At 44.2% G+C, this 19,571-nt stretch overlaps 1 protein-coding gene across 5 annotated transcripts in view; it reads right to left on the bottom strand.

The window, feature by feature from the left end:
- Nucleotides 1–19,571, bottom strand: part of ripor1 (RHO family interacting cell polarization regulator 1) — a 353,552-nt gene that overhangs the window by 15,033 nt on the left and 318,948 nt on the right. For 4 of the 5 annotated variants that reach the window (XM_041191363.1, XM_041191361.1, XM_041191358.1 and 1 more), the window contains exons 14-16: nt 9,439–9,578; nt 6,112–6,283; nt 694–829 (exon numbers count right to left, since the gene is read on the bottom strand). In XM_041191363.1, coding sequence (XP_041047297.1) covers nt 694–829; nt 6,112–6,283; nt 9,439–9,578 — 448 coding nt within the window. The remainder of the gene's footprint in view (nt 1–693; nt 830–6,111; nt 6,284–9,438; nt 9,579–19,571) is intronic. The other variant, XM_041191359.1, reaches the window with a different exon arrangement.

The raw sequence follows: 19,571 nt of genomic DNA on the forward strand, positions 1-19,571 counted from the left end.
GCTCCACTGCTCTCAACCTGGCTGGGATCCAATGGTAGCAGTCTAGGGGAGGGGCAGATGAAGAAGGCAGGTGGTCGTGTGACATCTCCTGGAATCTGTCCAGCCAGTGATGGCTAATCTAGGGATCAGTATAGTTACACAATTAATTGATTTTGATAAGACAGACAAAAATCAATTGATATAATGCCTTTCATGACATCAGGACATCCCAAAGCCAACCAAATACTTTTTGAAGTACAGGCACTGTTGTAGGAAAGGTGGTAGCCAATCTGAGCACAGCAAGCTCTCTCAGCCAGTGACAATAATCAGATCATCTGTTTTTGATGCATGTTAAGGGATAAATATTGGCCAGGGAACCGGGGACAATTCCCCGGCTCTTCTTCAAAACAGTTCCGTGGGATGGTTTACATTTACCCGGGGACATTTTGGGCTATCTCATCCAAAATTTGTCACCTCTGACAGTATTGCACTCCCTCTGTATTGCAGATCGACAGCCTGGATTTTTGTGCTCAAGTCTCTGAAGTGAGACCACAACTTCCTGACTCAAAAAGGCAAGAATGTTACCTGTTATTATGTGTTTTCATTTCTCTCTTGTAATTGTGAAAGGGAATCAGATGGTGTGGAACAGGAATAGGCTTCAAAGAGCCAGTGCATTAATGTTGGGTGATGTTTCATTTGAGACGGCCCACTCACCCTCTTCGACAGTGTTTATGTTCCCAGACTTCTCCTCACTCAACCTGGCGACTACCTCTAGAATGTGGGCCTCTCTCAGAAGTTTGTCCAGTGCATAGATCTCCCGACATCGCAGTGGTCCATAGATACCCAGTTGCTGCAACATGAAATATAGGTGTTGATATACATAGAAAAGAATGGACAACTTACATGAATATAATGCAATTAAATCAGTAAAATGTTCCAAGGTGCTTAGCAAGAACATTACAAATAAAAATATTTTGACAGAGCCACAGGTGGTAATATCAGGGGAGATGATCAAAAGCTTGATCAAAGAGATACGTGTTAAGAAGCATCTAAAGAGAAGTGGAGAGATTTAGGGAGGGAATTGTAAGGCAGCTGAAAGCATTACCTGTAGTGCAGCAATGAAAATCAGGGGTGTGTAGCAGGCCAGATTTGGCAGAACACAGATATCTTTGAGGCTCTTAGAGCTGGATGAGGTTACAGAAGTAGGGAGGGGTGAGGCCACGGAGGATTTGAAAACAAGGATGAGGATTTTAAAATTAAGGTGCTATTAGGCAGGGAACCCGAGATGGTGAGCCAACAAAGGAGTGATGTGTGAATGACACTGGGAGAAAGTTAAGATACAGCCAGCAGAGTTTTGGATGAGCACAAGTTTTTGGAAGATGGGAGGCCAGCCAGGAGAGCACTGGAATAAACAAGTCTAGGGTAACAAAGGCAAGGTTGAGAGTTCTCAGCAGCAGATGGACTGAGACAAGATCAGAGTCCATTGACGTAGCAGAGGTAGAAGTAGCAGTCTTGGTAATCGTGTGGGATGTGTGGCTAGAAAGTCATCTCAGGGATAACAACTCCAAGCATGTCAGGAATGGAAATGGTGGGCAAAGAACTGGCAGCAACCAAAGACAATGGCTTCAGTCTTCATAATATTTAGTTGGAGGAAATGTCTGTTCATCAGCAGAGCCAGACAAGCAGTGAGACCAGAGACAACTGAGGGGTCCTGAGCGATGGTTTGATAGAAACAAGTACAGTCAACTCTTAGATTAGAAATAGAAGGACAACAGAGGTAACAGTGCAAGGGTTAAGAGAGATACCATTGCAAGTGATTCTCTGATTACAATCAAACTAGAATGGAACCAAGGTACTGCATTCCCATCCAGCTGGACGACGGAGGACAGGCATTGGAGGATGGTGTGGTTAACCACACCAGGAATTGGAGAAAGATGTTGACAGGTTGAACATAAGAATTAGGAGGAGTAGGCAATTCAACCCCTCAAGCCTGCCCAGCCATTCAATACGATGATGGCTGATCTAATTTTGGCCTCAACTCCAATTTCCCGCTCTCTCCCCATAACCTTTCGACCCATTACTAATTAAAAATCTGTCTATCTCCTCCTTAAATTTATTCAGCGTTCCAGAATCCACTGCACTCTGAGGTAGTGAATTCCATAGATTCACGACCCTTTGAGAAAAGTAATTCCTCCTTATCTCTGATTTAAATCTACCACCCTGTAGCCTAAAACTATGGCCTCTCATTCTAGAGAAGGATGAGAAAGGATAATTTATCATGGTCACAATAACATAGGATGTCATTTTTATGTTAACAAAGGCCATTTCAATACTATGCCTGGGCCGAAAACCTGACTGGAGATTCGAACATAACATTGTGGGGAAGATGGACATGGATTTGGAAAGCAACTTGTTCAAGGGCTTTGGACAGGAAAGGGAGTTTAGAAATGGGACAGGGGATGGCAGGTCCAGAGGGATCGAGAATAGGTTATTTTTTGAGGAAAGGGATGATAACAGCCGAGTTGAAGCGAGAGTGGGGAGTGAGGATTAAAAAACAGCAGCTGAGGATAGAAAATTGTTAACAATATCAGCTAACACAGAACTTTAGAAGGGAAGTTGGGTGGCCAACAATTTGATTGGAATTGGAATTGAATGAGGAGAGGGGGGTCTCATGGACAAAATAGGGTTGGGAAGAACGTTGCAGGAGATGGGATAGAATCCAGAGAAAGGTGCGAATGCAAAGCTGGGGCACTGAGGAACATTCAGAGAAGTTTGTGCCAAAGGGCTAGGTGAAGGGAGGGAAACAGCAGAGGCAGCTGAATGGATAGTTTCCATCTTTGTGACAAAAAAGTCCATGACATTCTATTGGAGATGAGGGTGAAGGAGACATCACAATACTTATCCCTCCTCAGTTGAGTCTTTGACCAGCCAGGTACACTTCATGATCAACTTTGTGTTGCACTCTTTCACAGTGCCATCATGTTTAAATAAAAGATCAGAATGAATGGGCTTCACTTAAAATTGTATAGAACAATGACGAGAGATGTGCATTTATGGAGCATCTTTCACAACATCAGAAAACCCCAAGCCACTTCACTGCCAATGAAGTATTTTTGAAGTTTAGTTACTGTTGTTACTAGCAAACCCAGCAGCTAATTTACACACAGCAAGCTCCCACAAATAGCAACAAGGTGGTCAATGCATACAGAGGGATAAATATTGGCCAGGACATTGGGAGAACTCTCTTGCTCTTCAATATAGTAACAGGAGATCTTTTACATCCACCCACGAGTGCAGGCAGGATCTGCTAAAGGATCATCTAAAAGATGGCACCTCTGGTGGTGGAGCACTCTCAGTACTGAACCGCAGTTTCAGCCTGGGTTATGTGTTGAAGCCACTGGAGCAGATCCTGAACCCACGATCTTCTGGTTCAGCAGCAAAAGCGTTACCAATGAGCAAAGGCTGACATTCCAAGTGGAGTGAGGAGTTGGGACAAAACCTGGAAAATGTCAAGGTGACAACATTTCATTCTAATTTAATCCCCATTTACATAGGATTATTGTGTGAACTTTGAACCATGGATCAGACCTGGCAGGAGCAGGGCAGCTCATTATTGACTTATTTTTGCAACTTTCAGCTCAAAGAAATTTAGTGGTGCAACTTGGAGGAAGTGCAAGCTGATAATGGTATGTTGAGAACAACTGGGACCTTAGTGAATCATGGGCAAATTTGATGAGATTTAAGGATTGAGAAAGAACAGAGGAAGGACAGAGAAGGAAAGCGAATTAGAGTCAAATCAGGTAAGAAAGGGAAATATAGAGAGCAAGAAAGATTGTATTGAGAGAGCCAGAAAAAGAGATCAAAAGGAAAAGTAAGACAAAAAAACTAAAAAAAAAAAATTATAAATTGACTACATACAGGAATGAGATTGAACAGTTGAAAATTATTTCCATTCTGGGCTGGAGAGGTCAATTGCCATTGCATTAACAATTATCACATCATGAAAAGGCACTTAGACTCGTAATTAACAAACTTAACCTTCTGTGATGTGTTTAACAGACAATTAATGTGTAAATCCAACAAGTTATTAAAAATAACAGGGTGGCAAATGCAAGAGGTTGTTTATGCAAAACAAATGGCGAGTGGATAAATCTACCAGCAAGTCCTGGAGATTCGCAACGCACGACAGATCTCTGAATTGTCAAGAGCTTTCTGGTCGTATTGTCATAAAACCGTCCACATGATTAATATTCCAGTACTTTTCCAGCAAGAATCAGCCTTGTATTTCACTTGGATTTCCTTAATTCAGATCACCCCATTTTGGTCATTCCATTTCAAAAGGAAATAATTTTGATTATAGATCAGCCATAAAAAGCTACATTCTGAATTGTAAATTCAGTTTCTGCAGCACCATGTTACTGCAGCACCATGTTACTCTCCACAGACGGTGGTGTTGCAAAGGGTGAAATGATTTGTGAAATTGATTTACAGTGAGACAGTGCCATCAACTGACAGAAAGCAATACTACAGGGCAGCTTCAGATAGGACAAACTCCAAATTGGAACAAGCATTCAGGTTCAGTTATTCAGCCCCAGCCTCCTTTTACTAATTAGCTGGGGATATCAATGAACAAACATGGTCATGTAATAAATAGTGCAAAGGAGGCTGGATCATTTGTTCACAAATGAGCCAGAGTGAATATAGACCCCATACAACAGGCACCTGCACTCTCCTCCCCCAGCCAGAGTGAATACAGACTCCATACAACAGACACTGCACTCTCCTCTCCAGCCAGTGTGAACACAGACTCCATACAGCAGACACTGCACTCTCCTCCCCAGCCAGAGAGAATACAGACTCCATACAGCAGACACTGCACTCTCCTCCCCAGCCAGAGAGAATACAGACTCCATACAACAGACACTGCACTCTCCTCCCCAACCAGAGTGAACACAGACTCCATACACCAGACACTGCACTCTCCTCCCCAGCCAGGGAGAATACAGACTCCATAAAGCAGACACTGCACTCTCCTCCCCCAGCCAGAGTGAACACAGACTCCATACAGCAGGCACTGCACTCTCCTCCCCAGCCAGAGTGAACACAGACTCCATACACCAGACACTGCACTCTCCTCCCCAGCCAGAGTGAACACAGACTCCATACAGCAGGCACTGCACTCTCCTCCCCCAGCCAGAGTGAACACAGACTCCATACAGCAGGCACTGCATTCTCCTCCCCAGCCAGAGAGAATACAGACTCCATACAGCAGACACTGCACTCTCCTCCCCAGCCAGAGTGAACACAGACTTCACACACCAGACACTGCATTCTCCTCCCCAGCCAGAGTGAATACAGACTCCATACAGCAGAAACTGCACTCTCCTCCCCAGCCAGAGTGAACACAGACTTCACACACCAGACACTGCACTCTCCTCCCCCAGCCAGAGTGAATACAGACTTCACACACCAGACACTGCACTCTCCTCCCCAGCCAGAGAGAATACAGACTCCATACAGCAGGCACTTCACTCTCCTCCCCAGCCAGCGAGAACACAGACTCCATACAGCAGGCACTGCACTCCTCACTTCTGGAAGGCAATGGATAAACTTCTACTTGACTAAGCAGTAGTGCTCGAGATGTCAATTCCTAGTGGGTGTTAATTTAATGGTCCATTGCTGCATTATCTTATGTGAACTTCCACACAACGATAAAAATATGCCCTGGGCTCCTTTGACCGTAAATAATCATTGAATGAAGTGTAGTTTAGTTCCAGTCTTTCAATGGGAAGTTTTAATTTGCTCTACTTATTTGCTGTCATATTAGAATTAAACAGCCACTCACTTTATTTAGAAACAGTAAGGGGAAGATCATGTAGATCAACCCACAATTTTCAGCAAGATTTCCAACAGGCATCTGTCTCTTTTCACCAACCCTCCCCCGGTACACTAAAAAGCAGGATTAAACTCTTATAACTGTGCTTTAACACCACATCCTACCTCTCAAACACAGCCTGGGCTGCTTGTCAATATAAACGAGCAAAAAGCTATTTTAACGCAGGTTTGTGGTATGCCCACAGTTTCAGTAACTACCAGCACCACAGATAATGTGAGAATCTGACTGATGTTTACCAGTAGAAGTCTGCTGCAGTTATTCAAGTGCACAATCAGAACCTGGTCTAAGTGTTCATTCCCTGTTGTCATTGGAACCGGACTCCCTTCGGAGCCACTGCCGACTCCAGTATCCTCCGTTAGTGCTTCGCTGGGTCCCGCAGCAAGTCCATGCACTCTACTGTTGTGTCTGCTGGAAGAAGCAGAAATAAAGTCACAACAATAGCTCGAGATTGCTTCACTTGCACATTTAGGAGACACAGGCAAACTGATCTTTCCAAGTCGGTGAAATCTTCAAACAAGGCCAGGGGCCAGTAATGGTGGGAGGTGTTTCATGGAATGGGCATAGGGTCTTAGGGGGCTCAGCAGCCGGGCAGGGGGTGACTTTGGGCACCCAGTTGCCACCTCCCCCCCACCCACACCTGCAACTTCCTGATGCCAGGTCCCTGATCAGGCACCGAGTGCCTGAGAGCAGGGGATCCCCTCCTTGGGGGACCACAAGCAGCCGGCAAAGATTTTCATGTCGTGCTCCCTGTGTGGCAACAGGCCTGCCCACCGCTGGGTTAATGCAAGCGGCAGCGGGATGAGGCATGTAAGTGGTCATTGTCCATTTATGGGCTGCAATTAGTGGTGGATCAGGAAGACTGACCATGAGCCTTCACGCCTTGGACTTAATCTTGGTGGAGAAGAGAAAGCAGCGAGGTACTCACCTGCCACCCTGTTGCCAAAAAAAATGGCTAGAACCAGGAGATACAGTTTAAACATAAGGGGTCTCCAATTTAAGACAGATGAGAAGAAATTTTTTTCTCGGTGGGTTGTGAATCTTTGGAACTCTCTTCCCCAGGGAGCAGTAGAGGCAGGGTCAATAAATATTTTTAAGGCAGAGGTGGATAGATTCTTGACTAACAAGGGAGTCAAAGATTATTCAGGATAGGCTGAAGGTGGAATTGAGACCACAATCAGGTCAGCCATGATTTTATTGAATGGCAGAGCAGGCTCATTGGGCCAAATGGCCTATTCCTGCTCCTAATTAGTATGTTCATATATAAACATTCACAACCTACAACAAACATATGCGTAAAAAGGCTTACATTTATATAGTGCTTTACAGTCAATGAAATATTTTTTGAAGGATAGTCATTATTATAATGTAGGAAATATGGCAGCTAATTTGGACACAGCAAACTTCCCACAAGTAGCAATGTGATAGTGAACAGAAAACCTATTCTTCTGTGAGGCTGACAGAGGGACAAAAATTTGCCAGGACATGTAAGGTAGCTCCCCTGCTCTTCTTCAAAACCATGCCATGGGATCTTTTTACATCCACATGAGCATATGTTTGTTGTAGGTTGTGAAGGTTTACATATGAACATACTAATTAGGAGCAGGAATAGGCCATTTGGCCCAATGAGCCTGCTCTGCCATTTCAAAGATCAGGAAGTAGACTCATGGTGGAATAGCTCATTTAGCCCAAACCTTGGGCTGGAACATAACACAATGCATGGTGCCATTTTGTCCTTTTCTATATAGAAAGGCCCTCACACCGTCCCCCACACCTGCTGCAGCGCCCCCCCCTTGCTCCCCCCCATCCCTACCCAATCTCTGTAATGTACCCAGAGTCCTACAACACTCTTGAGAGTTCTGATTTCTTGCACTCCAGCATCTTTAGCATCCTCAATTTTAATTGATACACCATTGATGGCTGTTCTTCAACTGTTAGGTCCTAAGTTCTGTAGTCCTGTGTGTTCCCCCCCTCCCCTCCCCCCCCCCTACCACCACCACCACCCCCCACCTCCACTCCACTGCCTTGAACCTGTCCACCCCCTCTCTCTTCCTCTAGGACAATCCTTAAAACCTAATCTTTGAGCAAGCCTTTGGCCAGTCTGCTTCAACAACATCTTATGTGGCCCAGTGTCAAATTCTGTGCTCCTGTAAAGTATTTGTGGGACATTTGTCTACATTAAAGGTGCTATCATGTCAGCCATGGCCTCAGTTGGTGGCACTCTTGCCTCTGAATCACAATGTTCCAGGTTCAAGTCCCACTTCAGAGCTTGAGCACAAACATTTATGCTGACACTTCAAAGCTATAGTCTGTCTGACATTACCTCAGCAGTACTGAGGGAGTGCTGCATTGTCAGAGGTGCTGTCTTTTGGATGAGATGTTAAACCAAGATGCCATCTGCCTGCTCATGTGGCTGTAAAAAGATCCCATGGCATGGTTTTGAAGAAGAGCAGGGGAGCTACCTTACATGTCCTGGCAAATTTTTGTCCCTCTGTCAGCCTCACAGAAGAATAGGTTTTCTGTTCATTATCACATTGCTACTTGTGGGAAGTTTGCTGTGTCCAAATTAGCTGCCATATTTCCTACATTATAATAATGACTATCCTTCAAAAAATATTTCATTGACTGTAAAGCACTATATAAATGCACCCCAACCACAGCATCCCTTTCACACCCCCCGCCACACAATATAAATGTGTAAATGTTAAATGGCTCATCAATGATAGCTGGTTAGGGGATAGTGAAACGCTTCAGCATGACAGACAGGATGGTGAAATAGGCAAGAGCATAGCAGACGGAGTTCAGTGCAGACAAGTGAAGTGATGCACTTTGGGAGGACTAATGTGGAAAGTATAAATGGCAGGATTTTGAAAAGTGTAGATGAGCAAAGACACCTTAGACATATTCATCATTATTCAAACATGGTATGGCAAGTTTGCAAGATGGTTAGAATAGCATATGGTTTATAGAGCAAAAGAATACAAACAGTAACATACTTGTAAATCACTGGTTAGGCCACTGCTGAAGTATTGTAGATAATTCTGGACACTACACTTCAGCAAAAAAATGCAATGCGATAGAAAAACTACAGGGGAGTTTACCAGGGATGGGAAACTTCAGTTATGAGGATTGGTTGGAAAAATTAGGATTGTTCTCCTTGGAGTAGATAAAGTTAAGTTGACCTAATAGAGATTTACAAGATGATGGGAGGTTTTGATTGAGGAACGCTGTTTCTTCTAGCGAGTGGATCAATCAATAACCAGAGGCCAGATTTTCAACATTGGCAAAGATCTGCAGGGGAGGTGAAGAGAAAAGTTTTTGGGGTCTGCAACATTCTACCTGAAAAGGTGGTGGGAGATGATTCCATAGATAATTTTAAAAGGGAGTTGGACAGCTAATTGTTGAGGAATATGCAGGGTTACGGACAAAAAAGTGTGGATGTGCATGAAGCAGGGCTACTTTTTCAAAGGGCCAGCAGAAGCGTGATGGGCTCAGCGGTCTCTTTCTATGCTGTAAATTTTTAATGATTTCAGTTTGCAGGACTTGCCACAAGAAATGTATCATACCTTCCTATCTTCTCTGCCTCGTCTTCCGAGAATTCCGAATCCTCCATGTCGGATGTGTTCAGGAAGTCGAAGCTCTCTAATGCATGTTCTACAGTCAGGCTGATACTCGATGCTCTGCTCCTGTTCACACCCTGCCTCTGCTGCAAAAAGACAATACTCTGTATTCAGCAAATAAAAATAACTTTTTCCAATTAATGCTGCATTGCTTGTGAGCCATCATGTAAGGTATTTTAAATGGGAGTTAAAACTTCCATCAAATGTCCCACAGTCCAAGTGTTCCACTAACATTGTAACGGAAGCCATTTAATCATTAAACAACCTGGCTCTGGGAAAGTAGCTGCCTACATCTAACCTTCCCCTTGACTTTCCTTACTCTCTCTATCTCAGAACTGCATTGCAAGTCCAAGGACGAGGAAATCTGGTTAAGACTTCTATTTATTGTGACAAAGTGGGATTGAAATCCAGGACAACTAAGGATCAATTTGGTGTCTGCCCTTCACTGGCTATTACACAAATTGGGCTTCGACAGAATGGCCTTTTTAAAAAGGGGTGAAATGAATACCTTTGATCTGAACAGCTGAGAAAAGGCCAGCTTATGACTGAATTACCATGCTCTGTATTCACGCACTGTGGCATAGTGAGTAACACAGCTGATAAAGACGCTTCAATCCTCCCAGTACACACACCCACATAACAGCTCTGCAAATTGCAGACATCTCTCTCGCTTCCTCACAGTCGTCACACAAGATGCTGGCAGTAGGTGGCAATGTAGGATTGGGCTCAGCCAATTCCATGTTAATCACTACAAAACTGCTTTCAAAACTGAACTTTGGTTTTCTTTCATTAATGATTATGGAAACCTCTCCAGCTTCCTGGGTAAAATTTAGATGGTCAAAAAAAGGCTTGTTAAATGTGAAAAATACTCTAACAGACACAAGGAAAATGAAAGGCATAATAATAATGGATGGAAAACTAGTCAAAATAAAAGAGAACAGGGATTGGATAGTACAGGGTAGTGGGAGGGTTATAGTGGATTGCAAATTCAAACAAATTAAAAACAGCAAGTGAGCTTGGCCACAGCTATCTCCTGAAACCCAATGCTGGTTTAATGTCCATTCCTACCAAATACTCATCAGTTAAGAGCATCCACATTCCACTAATGATGGGACAATTTCTCTCAATATTAATTAATGTACTTCAGAACAACGTAGGACATCAATTGGATATCTGGCCCTGTGGCAGGACTCTGAAAAGTATTTGATTATTGCAGAGGAAACTCAGAATGGCAGGGTTGAGGGAGAGCCGGTACTCTACAATCACATTAGACTCATGTTACAGGAAGTAAGGCGTTTCAGGTTGATGTGTTTATTATGTTGCAGCCAGATTGTGGGCAGCAGTCAGTGTTGATTAATTACTGGCAGCACCAACACAAACTGAGCAGCAACTGCTGCAAAACTGCAGCAGCTTCATTAAGGAATTAGATGGCCAATGATCAGGAAATGTTACATCTAAAAGCCATCACCAAATAAAAGTTACCTCACATATGGGCACCACCCACCTCTTAACCCACTTCTCTCGCTTAACATGCAGCTTGCATGGATATTTGGTTGCCATGTGGTTTTGGTACTGGACCTATAGCTCAAGAGTTCAAATCCCACCATGGCACCAGTTAAGGAAAGCTGTTCAATAAATCTAACCGTTTGTAGGCACCAGAAAGCTAACAGCCCAGTGATCTGATAATCCCAACTGGTTCATTAGTGTCCTTCAGGAAAGGGAATCAGGCAACAGGTTTGGTCTACAAGCGATCTAGTCTCTCACTACATACTTGGCTCTTATCGCCTTCAGTCCCAACTAGAGACAAGCAATAAATCCAGCCTTGCCCATGTCACCCATAATCCCAAAATCAAATTAAAACTAATATTCCTCTACAGCATTGCACATTGAGGATCAGTTGGAATTTTATCACAAATTCCAACATTTTGGGGTCCTGACAACCTGAACTGCAAAGAAATGGAGGATAACCAAAGTCTAGCTTAGAATAAGGGATTGACCAAGTCAAAAATGACTTTTCTCCGATGCACAAAAAAGCTCAAGGTGATAAGACCGGGCATTGGTTTTATTGCACTTCTAGGCACAAATCGTGGTGTGATCCCAAATAAAAATGCTTTTAAATCATCCTCTTCCAAAATCAGCTACTTGAGTTTACTCCCATTACCCACCACCAGCCTCTCAAAGGCCCATTCACACCACATCTGGTCAGCCCCATTATTTTTTCAGCATGCCAGAAGTAACATTTCTACCTCAGTCACTAAAAATCACATCCCACAAGCGACACACACGCTCACACTGTTGCCAGCAATCTAGCACCAAAGTGATTTTTAGCTGCATTTAGGACTGCCTATGTGGGCAGCCTGGGTTTGAAACACTCTTCAATCCTCCTCTCGCCAACACCAAAGGTGGTACCTTCTGCCTATTTTTTGACTGAGCAGTTTCTGTAGGTGGAACATGGTTCCCTGTGGTGAGAAGGGAAATGAAGAGAAAGGCTCCTTCTCAAATTCTCCTGCTTTGTCTGGGTACACAAGGCAGACAACCACTTCCTAACAGGTTAATCTGCACAGAAAGCAGCTGAGCAAGGATGAGAAAGTTCCAATCCCAACGTTTCATGTGTCTGTCACACCCAATCCCAACAGCCATAGCTGCAGTAATTCCAGATTCCTGAAGCAACTGCTCTACTTGGAGACTCCCAGGATGACAGTGGAAACGCTTTAGGGATGTCCTCAAAGCACCCTGGAAGAGGTCAAACATTCCCACTGACTCATGGGAGTCCCTGGCTTGTGATCAACCAAAATGGAGAAGGCTCACCTGGAAGGTACTGGAAACATCGAGAGACTTCGTTGAGAACATGCAGGGACGAGGTCAAGGCATTGGAGTGAGTGCACAAATCTCCAAACAATCCATCTACCCCACCCCTTCAAGCACTACCTGCCCCACACGTAGCAGGCTCTGTAGATCATGACTTATCCGTCATCTCGGAACCCATCAAACAAAAGCGGAAGCAAGTTATTTTTGACTCCCAGGGACTGCAGACCGAGAAAGTGAGACATTTCAGAACCCCACAGGATACCTTGGCATTGGAAAATGCCAGCTTCATTATCGCTCTCCCTCCTCCATCCCTTTTCAACTGCCATCATATTGCAAAGGGATGGGAGGAAATGTAAAGAATAATTGAATAATTGCTGGAATTCCTTTGTAAAAAGCTGTTTATTGGTTACAGTCCATCAGCTGGAGTTTCAGTTGTGACTCTGCTGCTTATAATTTCAGGACATCATTTCGTCTGAAAAGTTCACACCCACTCACTTGATCCACAGCACAAGGGCTGCAATTTCTCAAGAGGCCACTACATCTCAAGTAGATTTTTTTATTGCCTCTGTAACCTATTCAACATATTAATTAACCACTGTCCCAATTCCTCCCACTGCTTCAGTTAAAACTTACTGAACAGCCCACAACAGATCAATGGGATCTCTTGCTCCGACTCCTAGACTCCACAACTAGTATAATATCCGGTCTGCAGTCATCGCCAGCTGACCCTGCTTAACCCTCTCACTCAAGAACAGATGAGTTGCCAACGCCAAATGGAAATCCCCTTAATGTTTTTCCAAAAGCATTCTGTGATGTTTTGGCCATACATCAGCAGGGGTGGGGCGGTGGGGAGCGAATTGCACAGAGCAGTGTGGAGAGTTTGGAGGAGCGTATTTTCCCTAGCATCCTTATCCCGTTTGTGATGTATGCACACAACTGGAAACACTTGCCTCAAGGTGAGATGAAATTGGGAATCCTGTAACCTTGCACATAACAACAGTTGCCCGATCATCTTCTGAGCTTGTGAATAATGGAGGGGAGAAGATAATGGGGCTGGGGAAAGAGGAGGGGGTAATGTTGGCAGGGTGTTGTGGGGAAAGCAAGGCTTGTGGGAGAAAAATAGAGTCAGCAATGAAACTATGACAGCATTAAGACACCCTAACTACCATGGAGTACATCTGTGGCACAGCCAATAACCTACACAAATCATGCTATTCTCCTCAGTTGGCTGAAGATTGAGCTGCCACATTGGAGGCGATGATAAATTTCATCATCTATGACTGCCTTTGTCAAGAGGAGGCTCCAGAAAATGGTCCACATTCTCCAGGATCTCACCACTGATTTGAATTACTGGGTGGGGGTCAGCCTTTTGCTGTGGGAGAGCTGGTAGAAGAGGACCTTAGTTTTCTGGGTGTTTAGTGAAGGGTCCGTTTTTTCATGTTTCAGAGGAGGAATTGACAATGTACCGGAGCTCAGTTTCTGAGTGAGCGCGTACACAAGTCTCACCTGCATACTAAAACTCAGTGACTGAGGTCGAAGTGGTTTTGGATTGAAGACAGTGTAGGTTGAATGTTTCCTGTCTGTTCTGTAGATTATCTTAACACCTGTGGTTAACTTACTGGAGGTGAGGTACAGTATTGCAGTGAGGAAGAAGGAGAAGAGGGTTGGTGAGGAATAGGGTGTTTGAATAGAGTATTGGGAAAGAGTATTTAAGGACCAAGATCTCAAACCCGAGACCAAGGTCATGGTTTACCAGGCAGCAGGACTTCCTGTGCTCCTGTAGGCTTCAGAGAATTAGACAAACGACAGCAGGCACCTCAAATGAAGGACCACCAGCTATGCCTTCACAAGATCCTCCAAATCCAATGGCAAGAAAGATGGTCCAGCTCTCTCAAGCCAGCATGCCCAGTATTGAGATGCTAATCAGTCAAAACCAGATCTGCTGGGCAGGACATGTAGCTTGTATGCCTGACACCAGATTCCCAAAGCAACTGCTCTACTCGGGTCTCATTCATGACAGGAGACTCCCAGGAGGACAGTGGAAACACTTCAGGGATATCCTCATAGCATATCTGAAGAGGTCAAACATCCCCACTGACTCATGGGAGACTCCGGCTTGTGACCGACCAAAATGGGAAAGGTTCATTTAAGGAAGGCATCGAGCATGTCGGGAGACTTCTTTGGAAGCATGCAGAGGTGAAGTTGAGGCATCAGAGAGAGCTCAACCTCAAATGTCCAACCCTTCAAGTACCATCTACCCCGCTTGTAGCAGCGTCTGAAGATTGCTCATTGGGCTAATCAGCCATCTCAAAACCCATCGAATCAGAGCAATTGATTCTTGATCCCGAGGGACTGCCTAAGAGGAGACACACATCATGCATTCTGATAGGTAAGGCCCAAGCAGTAGCAAACATTTGGTTGAACAATTAAAACCTCCACTGGGTTGGGTATTTGTGCCCCATAGCAAAACCATGTGGTGGCCATGCTAAATCCTGCAATTGGTGGTAACCATAATATGACCCATTTCTGGCCCCACTTCACCTCTGACACATTTCCCTCTTCTCCCCAGGGGCTGCTCCACATGTTCTCAAAATGATTGCTCAAATGAGCTGGGATGTTGTGCTTTTTCCTTTGATCACCATTGAAAGTAGTCAGGGGAATGCCATCAGGAGGAAGATGCCCCTTTTGATATACAACTTGAGATGAGCTGCCAAAGCGAAGATTTTTACTGTCCTCCTTGTGCCTGGTCTCCAAACGGGAGATGCCCTCCAGTGGTATGATATAAATCAGGAGCTCACACAGAATGCAAGGGTCAGTGGAGATTCAACCACATTGTGCTGTGTAGTGTTACAGGGGATAACTTCCACAGCCAGATGCTGGACAGTAACTGAACATGTCAACTGCCAGGTCAATAAATGGGCCTTTGCCACTCATGCAACAAAGATCAAATATGTCCTCATCTTTTGAGCACCTGCAGCAGGTTAGGGATGATGAGTGCTGCTTCCTTATCGCAGTTACACGTTTTCTGAAGAGGGAAATTGTGAAACCTCTCTCACAGAGAATAAAGGGAGGAGGAGGGGGAAAGAAGGAAAAGGAGGAAAATAGAAGAAACATAACTGTTCCCCACTTCACTCCTGTCCCTCTGCATGCAGAGAAAAGCTAGGCACAAACTTTTATTCTGTCAGTGCCCAGTGTGTTTATGGACTTGTGCCTTTCCATTGGAATGGTGAAATGTGAAAATGTTCCAACTTGGATTTCACAGAGTGTTATTCAATTATCCAATGCTGCTGAGTTTAACCAATCATCCATCTCTGAAAATATTTTCCCAAAATATTATTCCATACGGACGCTAACAACCTCACTTCCTAAATTCACAGCTTTCAAATGTTACTTTTAAAAGCAAAAACAAATTCCAGAATAACTTCAATAGGAGATGCTGTATGCAGCAAAAATACTGCTGACCACGATAAGCAAAAGCCTCTGGAGCCATTTTGCCTGGTACTCTCGGGCACACCGCCAACTCCCTCTTCATTACAGCAGTAGTTGCTGGCTCAGAGTGAACTAGATTGGCTTCTGTCTAAAGAGGAAAATCTGTCCTGACTGGGATTTAATAAATAGACAGTTGCCAGCTGCATGACAGACACTGAATGAAAAGCAGGGTTTAATTAACCTCCTCAGGTCAAGCCAGGCCACTATCTCAAAACATAGCACCCCCTCCCCCACCCTAACCTGCTCTGGCACATCAGCAGAAAAAGAACAGCAGGGAGGTTCCTCTTCAGTGACATTTCCCACCCACCTCCCTGTTACACCAGCTTTGGGACATTTTTACATGCTTATAACTGCCAGCTGCTGTATTCCAGTCAGCCTCCCATCATCCACCTTTCATAAACTTGAGCTCATCTAAAACTTGGCTGCCTGTATCATTGCTTGCACAACGTTTTATTCACCCAGCACCCCATTGCTCATTTACCTACATTAATTTCCTGGTGAAGCAATGCCTCAACTTTAAAATTCTCATCCTTGGTTTCAAAACCCTCTGTGGCCACACCCATTCTCTATCTCTGTAACCTCCTCCAACTCTCCAAGATATCTGTGCTCCTCCAATTCTGGCCTCTTGCACATTCCCAGTTTTAATTTCTACACCATTGGCAGCTGTGCCTTCAACATCGGCCCTAAGCTCTGGAATTCCCTCTCTAAACCTCTCTCCCCTCCAAGCTTTTAGTCATCTGTGCCAATATTTTGTGTGGCATGGTGCCAAATTTCATTTGAAAACATTCCTGTGAAGTGTCATCAAATGTTTTATTGTGTTAGAGTAGCAATATAAATACAAATTGTTGTTATTCTAGAAATTTTCCGATAAGGTGACAAATTAAATTCTTCATAGAAATACAACTGGCCATTTAAACTTTCTGTGTGGTCACAAACCTTCAGCTATGCACCTCAAACAGGAATCGCATGACTATTCCTTTGCGAATGAAACAATGTCGAGGAACTGTGCCAGAGTGAGAGTTGGGGACAAGGAGGGTAGAAAATAAGCTGTAGGGGATGCCCTACCCTAGCCAGCCTAATAGTTTGCAAGTTGAAAGAAATGTACAAACAATTCATTCACTTTACAGAAGAGGCACAGGAAAAGTCCAATTTTAGGGGCCAATCAGATGTGCCAAAGGTCAGGAAAACAGCCCAAGACCTTTCAGTTGCAGCCAGGCACACGAAGTAGGAATGGTGGAACTGTTCCATTTCACTACCCAGCACATCACACCCCCCACTCCAAATTTCTTTTAGTTTCTTCCTCACACTGCTCTTGACTAAAGTAAGTTTGTTAACAAGTAATTGTACAATAACTGCCCAAAGTTCCCAGTGGAACAGTGCCCTGTTTATATTGAACAGTAGTTATTAAACCCTGGAGTACAAGTACCACACAGGTGCAGAACTTCATCCCTGTAAAAAGATCTGCAGGTGTAGCTCCCTTAACGTCATATTTGACTTCCTTCAGGGTAGTGAGCCTGCAGAAAGGCTGAACGATCAGGCCTAATTCCTCAGCCTGGTGACAAATGGGGAGACTCAGACCTCTGGAGCAGCCACCATCTAAGGAGCATCTTTGCCACCTGGGGTGGTTCACCTTCGTTTATTTTGCCATACTTCAGCTGATAACATCAATATTATGGTAAAACCAAAGGGCATAAAGACAGTCAGGCAGGTGACCAGAAAACTGACTTGCGGATCCAACTCTGTGAGGAAGTTATTGCCTCTGCCTCCCAGTCACCCAGCAAATTCACAGGTTGAGATCATGGACACAGCAAGTGGTAAACCAACTAAGGAATCTCAAAAAGAGACTGCACAAACCCCAGTAAACAACTAGAATATACTTAGCATCCACAAGAGCACAACTGTTGTGCCAAATCCATGTTTTAATTTTTATCAAAAATGTAGTTTTGTTCTGATTATGTTTTCTATTGATCTCAGAATACTGGTAAGCCGGTGTCATTCTTACTCTTCTGACAATGAAGCAGTACATCCCAGCCTATAACAGGACCTGAATAACATGCAAACTTCAGGTGACAACTGGCACGTGACATTCAGACCACACAAGTGCCCAATAATGATCTTCACAAACAAGAGAGCCGTGCAGCCATTTCCCCTTCAACTTCATTGAAATACAATCACCAAGTTCCCTATTAGGGGTCACTACTGGCTAGAAGTTTAACTGGACCTGCCATATCATCACCACGGCTACAAGAGCTGGGCAGAGGCTATATACTCTGCAGTGAGTGGCTCATTACTTGAACACAAAGTTTCTCTATCATCCACACAGCTCAAGTCAGGTGGGTGATTGAATACTCGCTCACCAATTGCCTACATCAGTGCAGCACTAACACTTCAGAAGCTTGATGCCATTTAGGACACAGCAATTTACTTGATTGGTACTGGGCTCAGCACTATCCCCTTCACCATCAGTGCATTATGGTTGCAGCATGTATGACCTGCAGGTGCACTACAACAACTTCAACACAACCTCCCTTCCTTGTAACCTGTAATTGAGAAAAGAGCAGCAAATCTGTGGAAACAAAATCCAATCCAAGATTCCCTTTATGACTCATCCCATCCTGATTTGGGTACCCATCAAGTTTCTGGGTTAGTATCCTGGAGTGCTCTACCTCGCACCATCACCATAAGGACTGCTGCAGTTCAAAAAGGCCCACCATCAATTTACAGGGCAACTGGGGACTATCAATAAACGTAGCCTTGCCATCATCACTCATATCCTAAGAACAATTAATTTTTAAACAGCACACAACTCTGACCAGATCTGGATCCCAGCACTTCTGTCCCACACCCTAGAAAATTTCCACAGGACTAGAACATACAAACATCTGTCAGATTTAGGTCTGCACATTTCCTTATATTTAAACAGCAACAAGCACTGAGGAATGTTTCCTAAAATTGCACTGTACAGCACTTCACCACAAGGCACTCAATACAAGAGATGATGACCTGACACAAACAATTATGAATCTCAAACTCAAAGTAATGGGGCTGCAATTATACAGTCATCCGACATTGGGCCCAAGCAGGAATGAGCGCTGTTCATGTCACTGTTGGGTGCTGCCATACTCTGAATACAAACAATCGTACTACAGATGAATGCGTAGTGTGGAGGAAAAACTATTTTACCATTTCATCACAGCAGAAGTGCACAAGGGCCAATGAACTAGGGAAGCCAATTCTGAGCACCCACACGTTAAGGAAGTGAAGACTTTGGAGAGGGTGCAGAACACATTTATAAGAATGGTTCCAGGGATGAACAGGAGAACCCTTAGAGAAGGAAAGGTTGAGAGGAGATTTGATAGAGGTGTTCAAAATCATGATGGGTCTATGCAGAGCAAGATAGGGAGAAACTGTTCCCATTATTGGAAGGGTCAAGAAGTCAAGAACCAGAGGACACCAATTTGAGGTAAATGGCAGAAGGACAAAAGACAACATGAGGAAAAAGTTTTTTTTACGCAGCAAGTGGTTAAGATCTATACTGCACCGTGGTGGAGGCAGATTCAATTGTGGCTTTCAAAGAGAAATGGGATAATTGTCTTAAGAGAAAACATTTGCAGGGCTACAGGGAAAGAGTGGGGGTGTGGGACTAGCTAAGTTGCTCCTGCAGAGAGCTGGTACGGATGGGCTGAATGGACTCCAATATATGTCAGAAACCCCCAACTCCTCCCCCCCAACCAGGAAAAGAAAAGTTGCAACAATGTTGGCAGAAATATCTGTACCTGCTT

The sequence above is a fragment of the Carcharodon carcharias genome, chromosome 7 (genome assembly GCF_017639515.1).
Source record: "Carcharodon carcharias isolate sCarCar2 chromosome 7, sCarCar2.pri, whole genome shotgun sequence".
NCBI lineage: Eukaryota > Metazoa > Chordata > Chondrichthyes > Lamniformes > Lamnidae > Carcharodon > Carcharodon carcharias.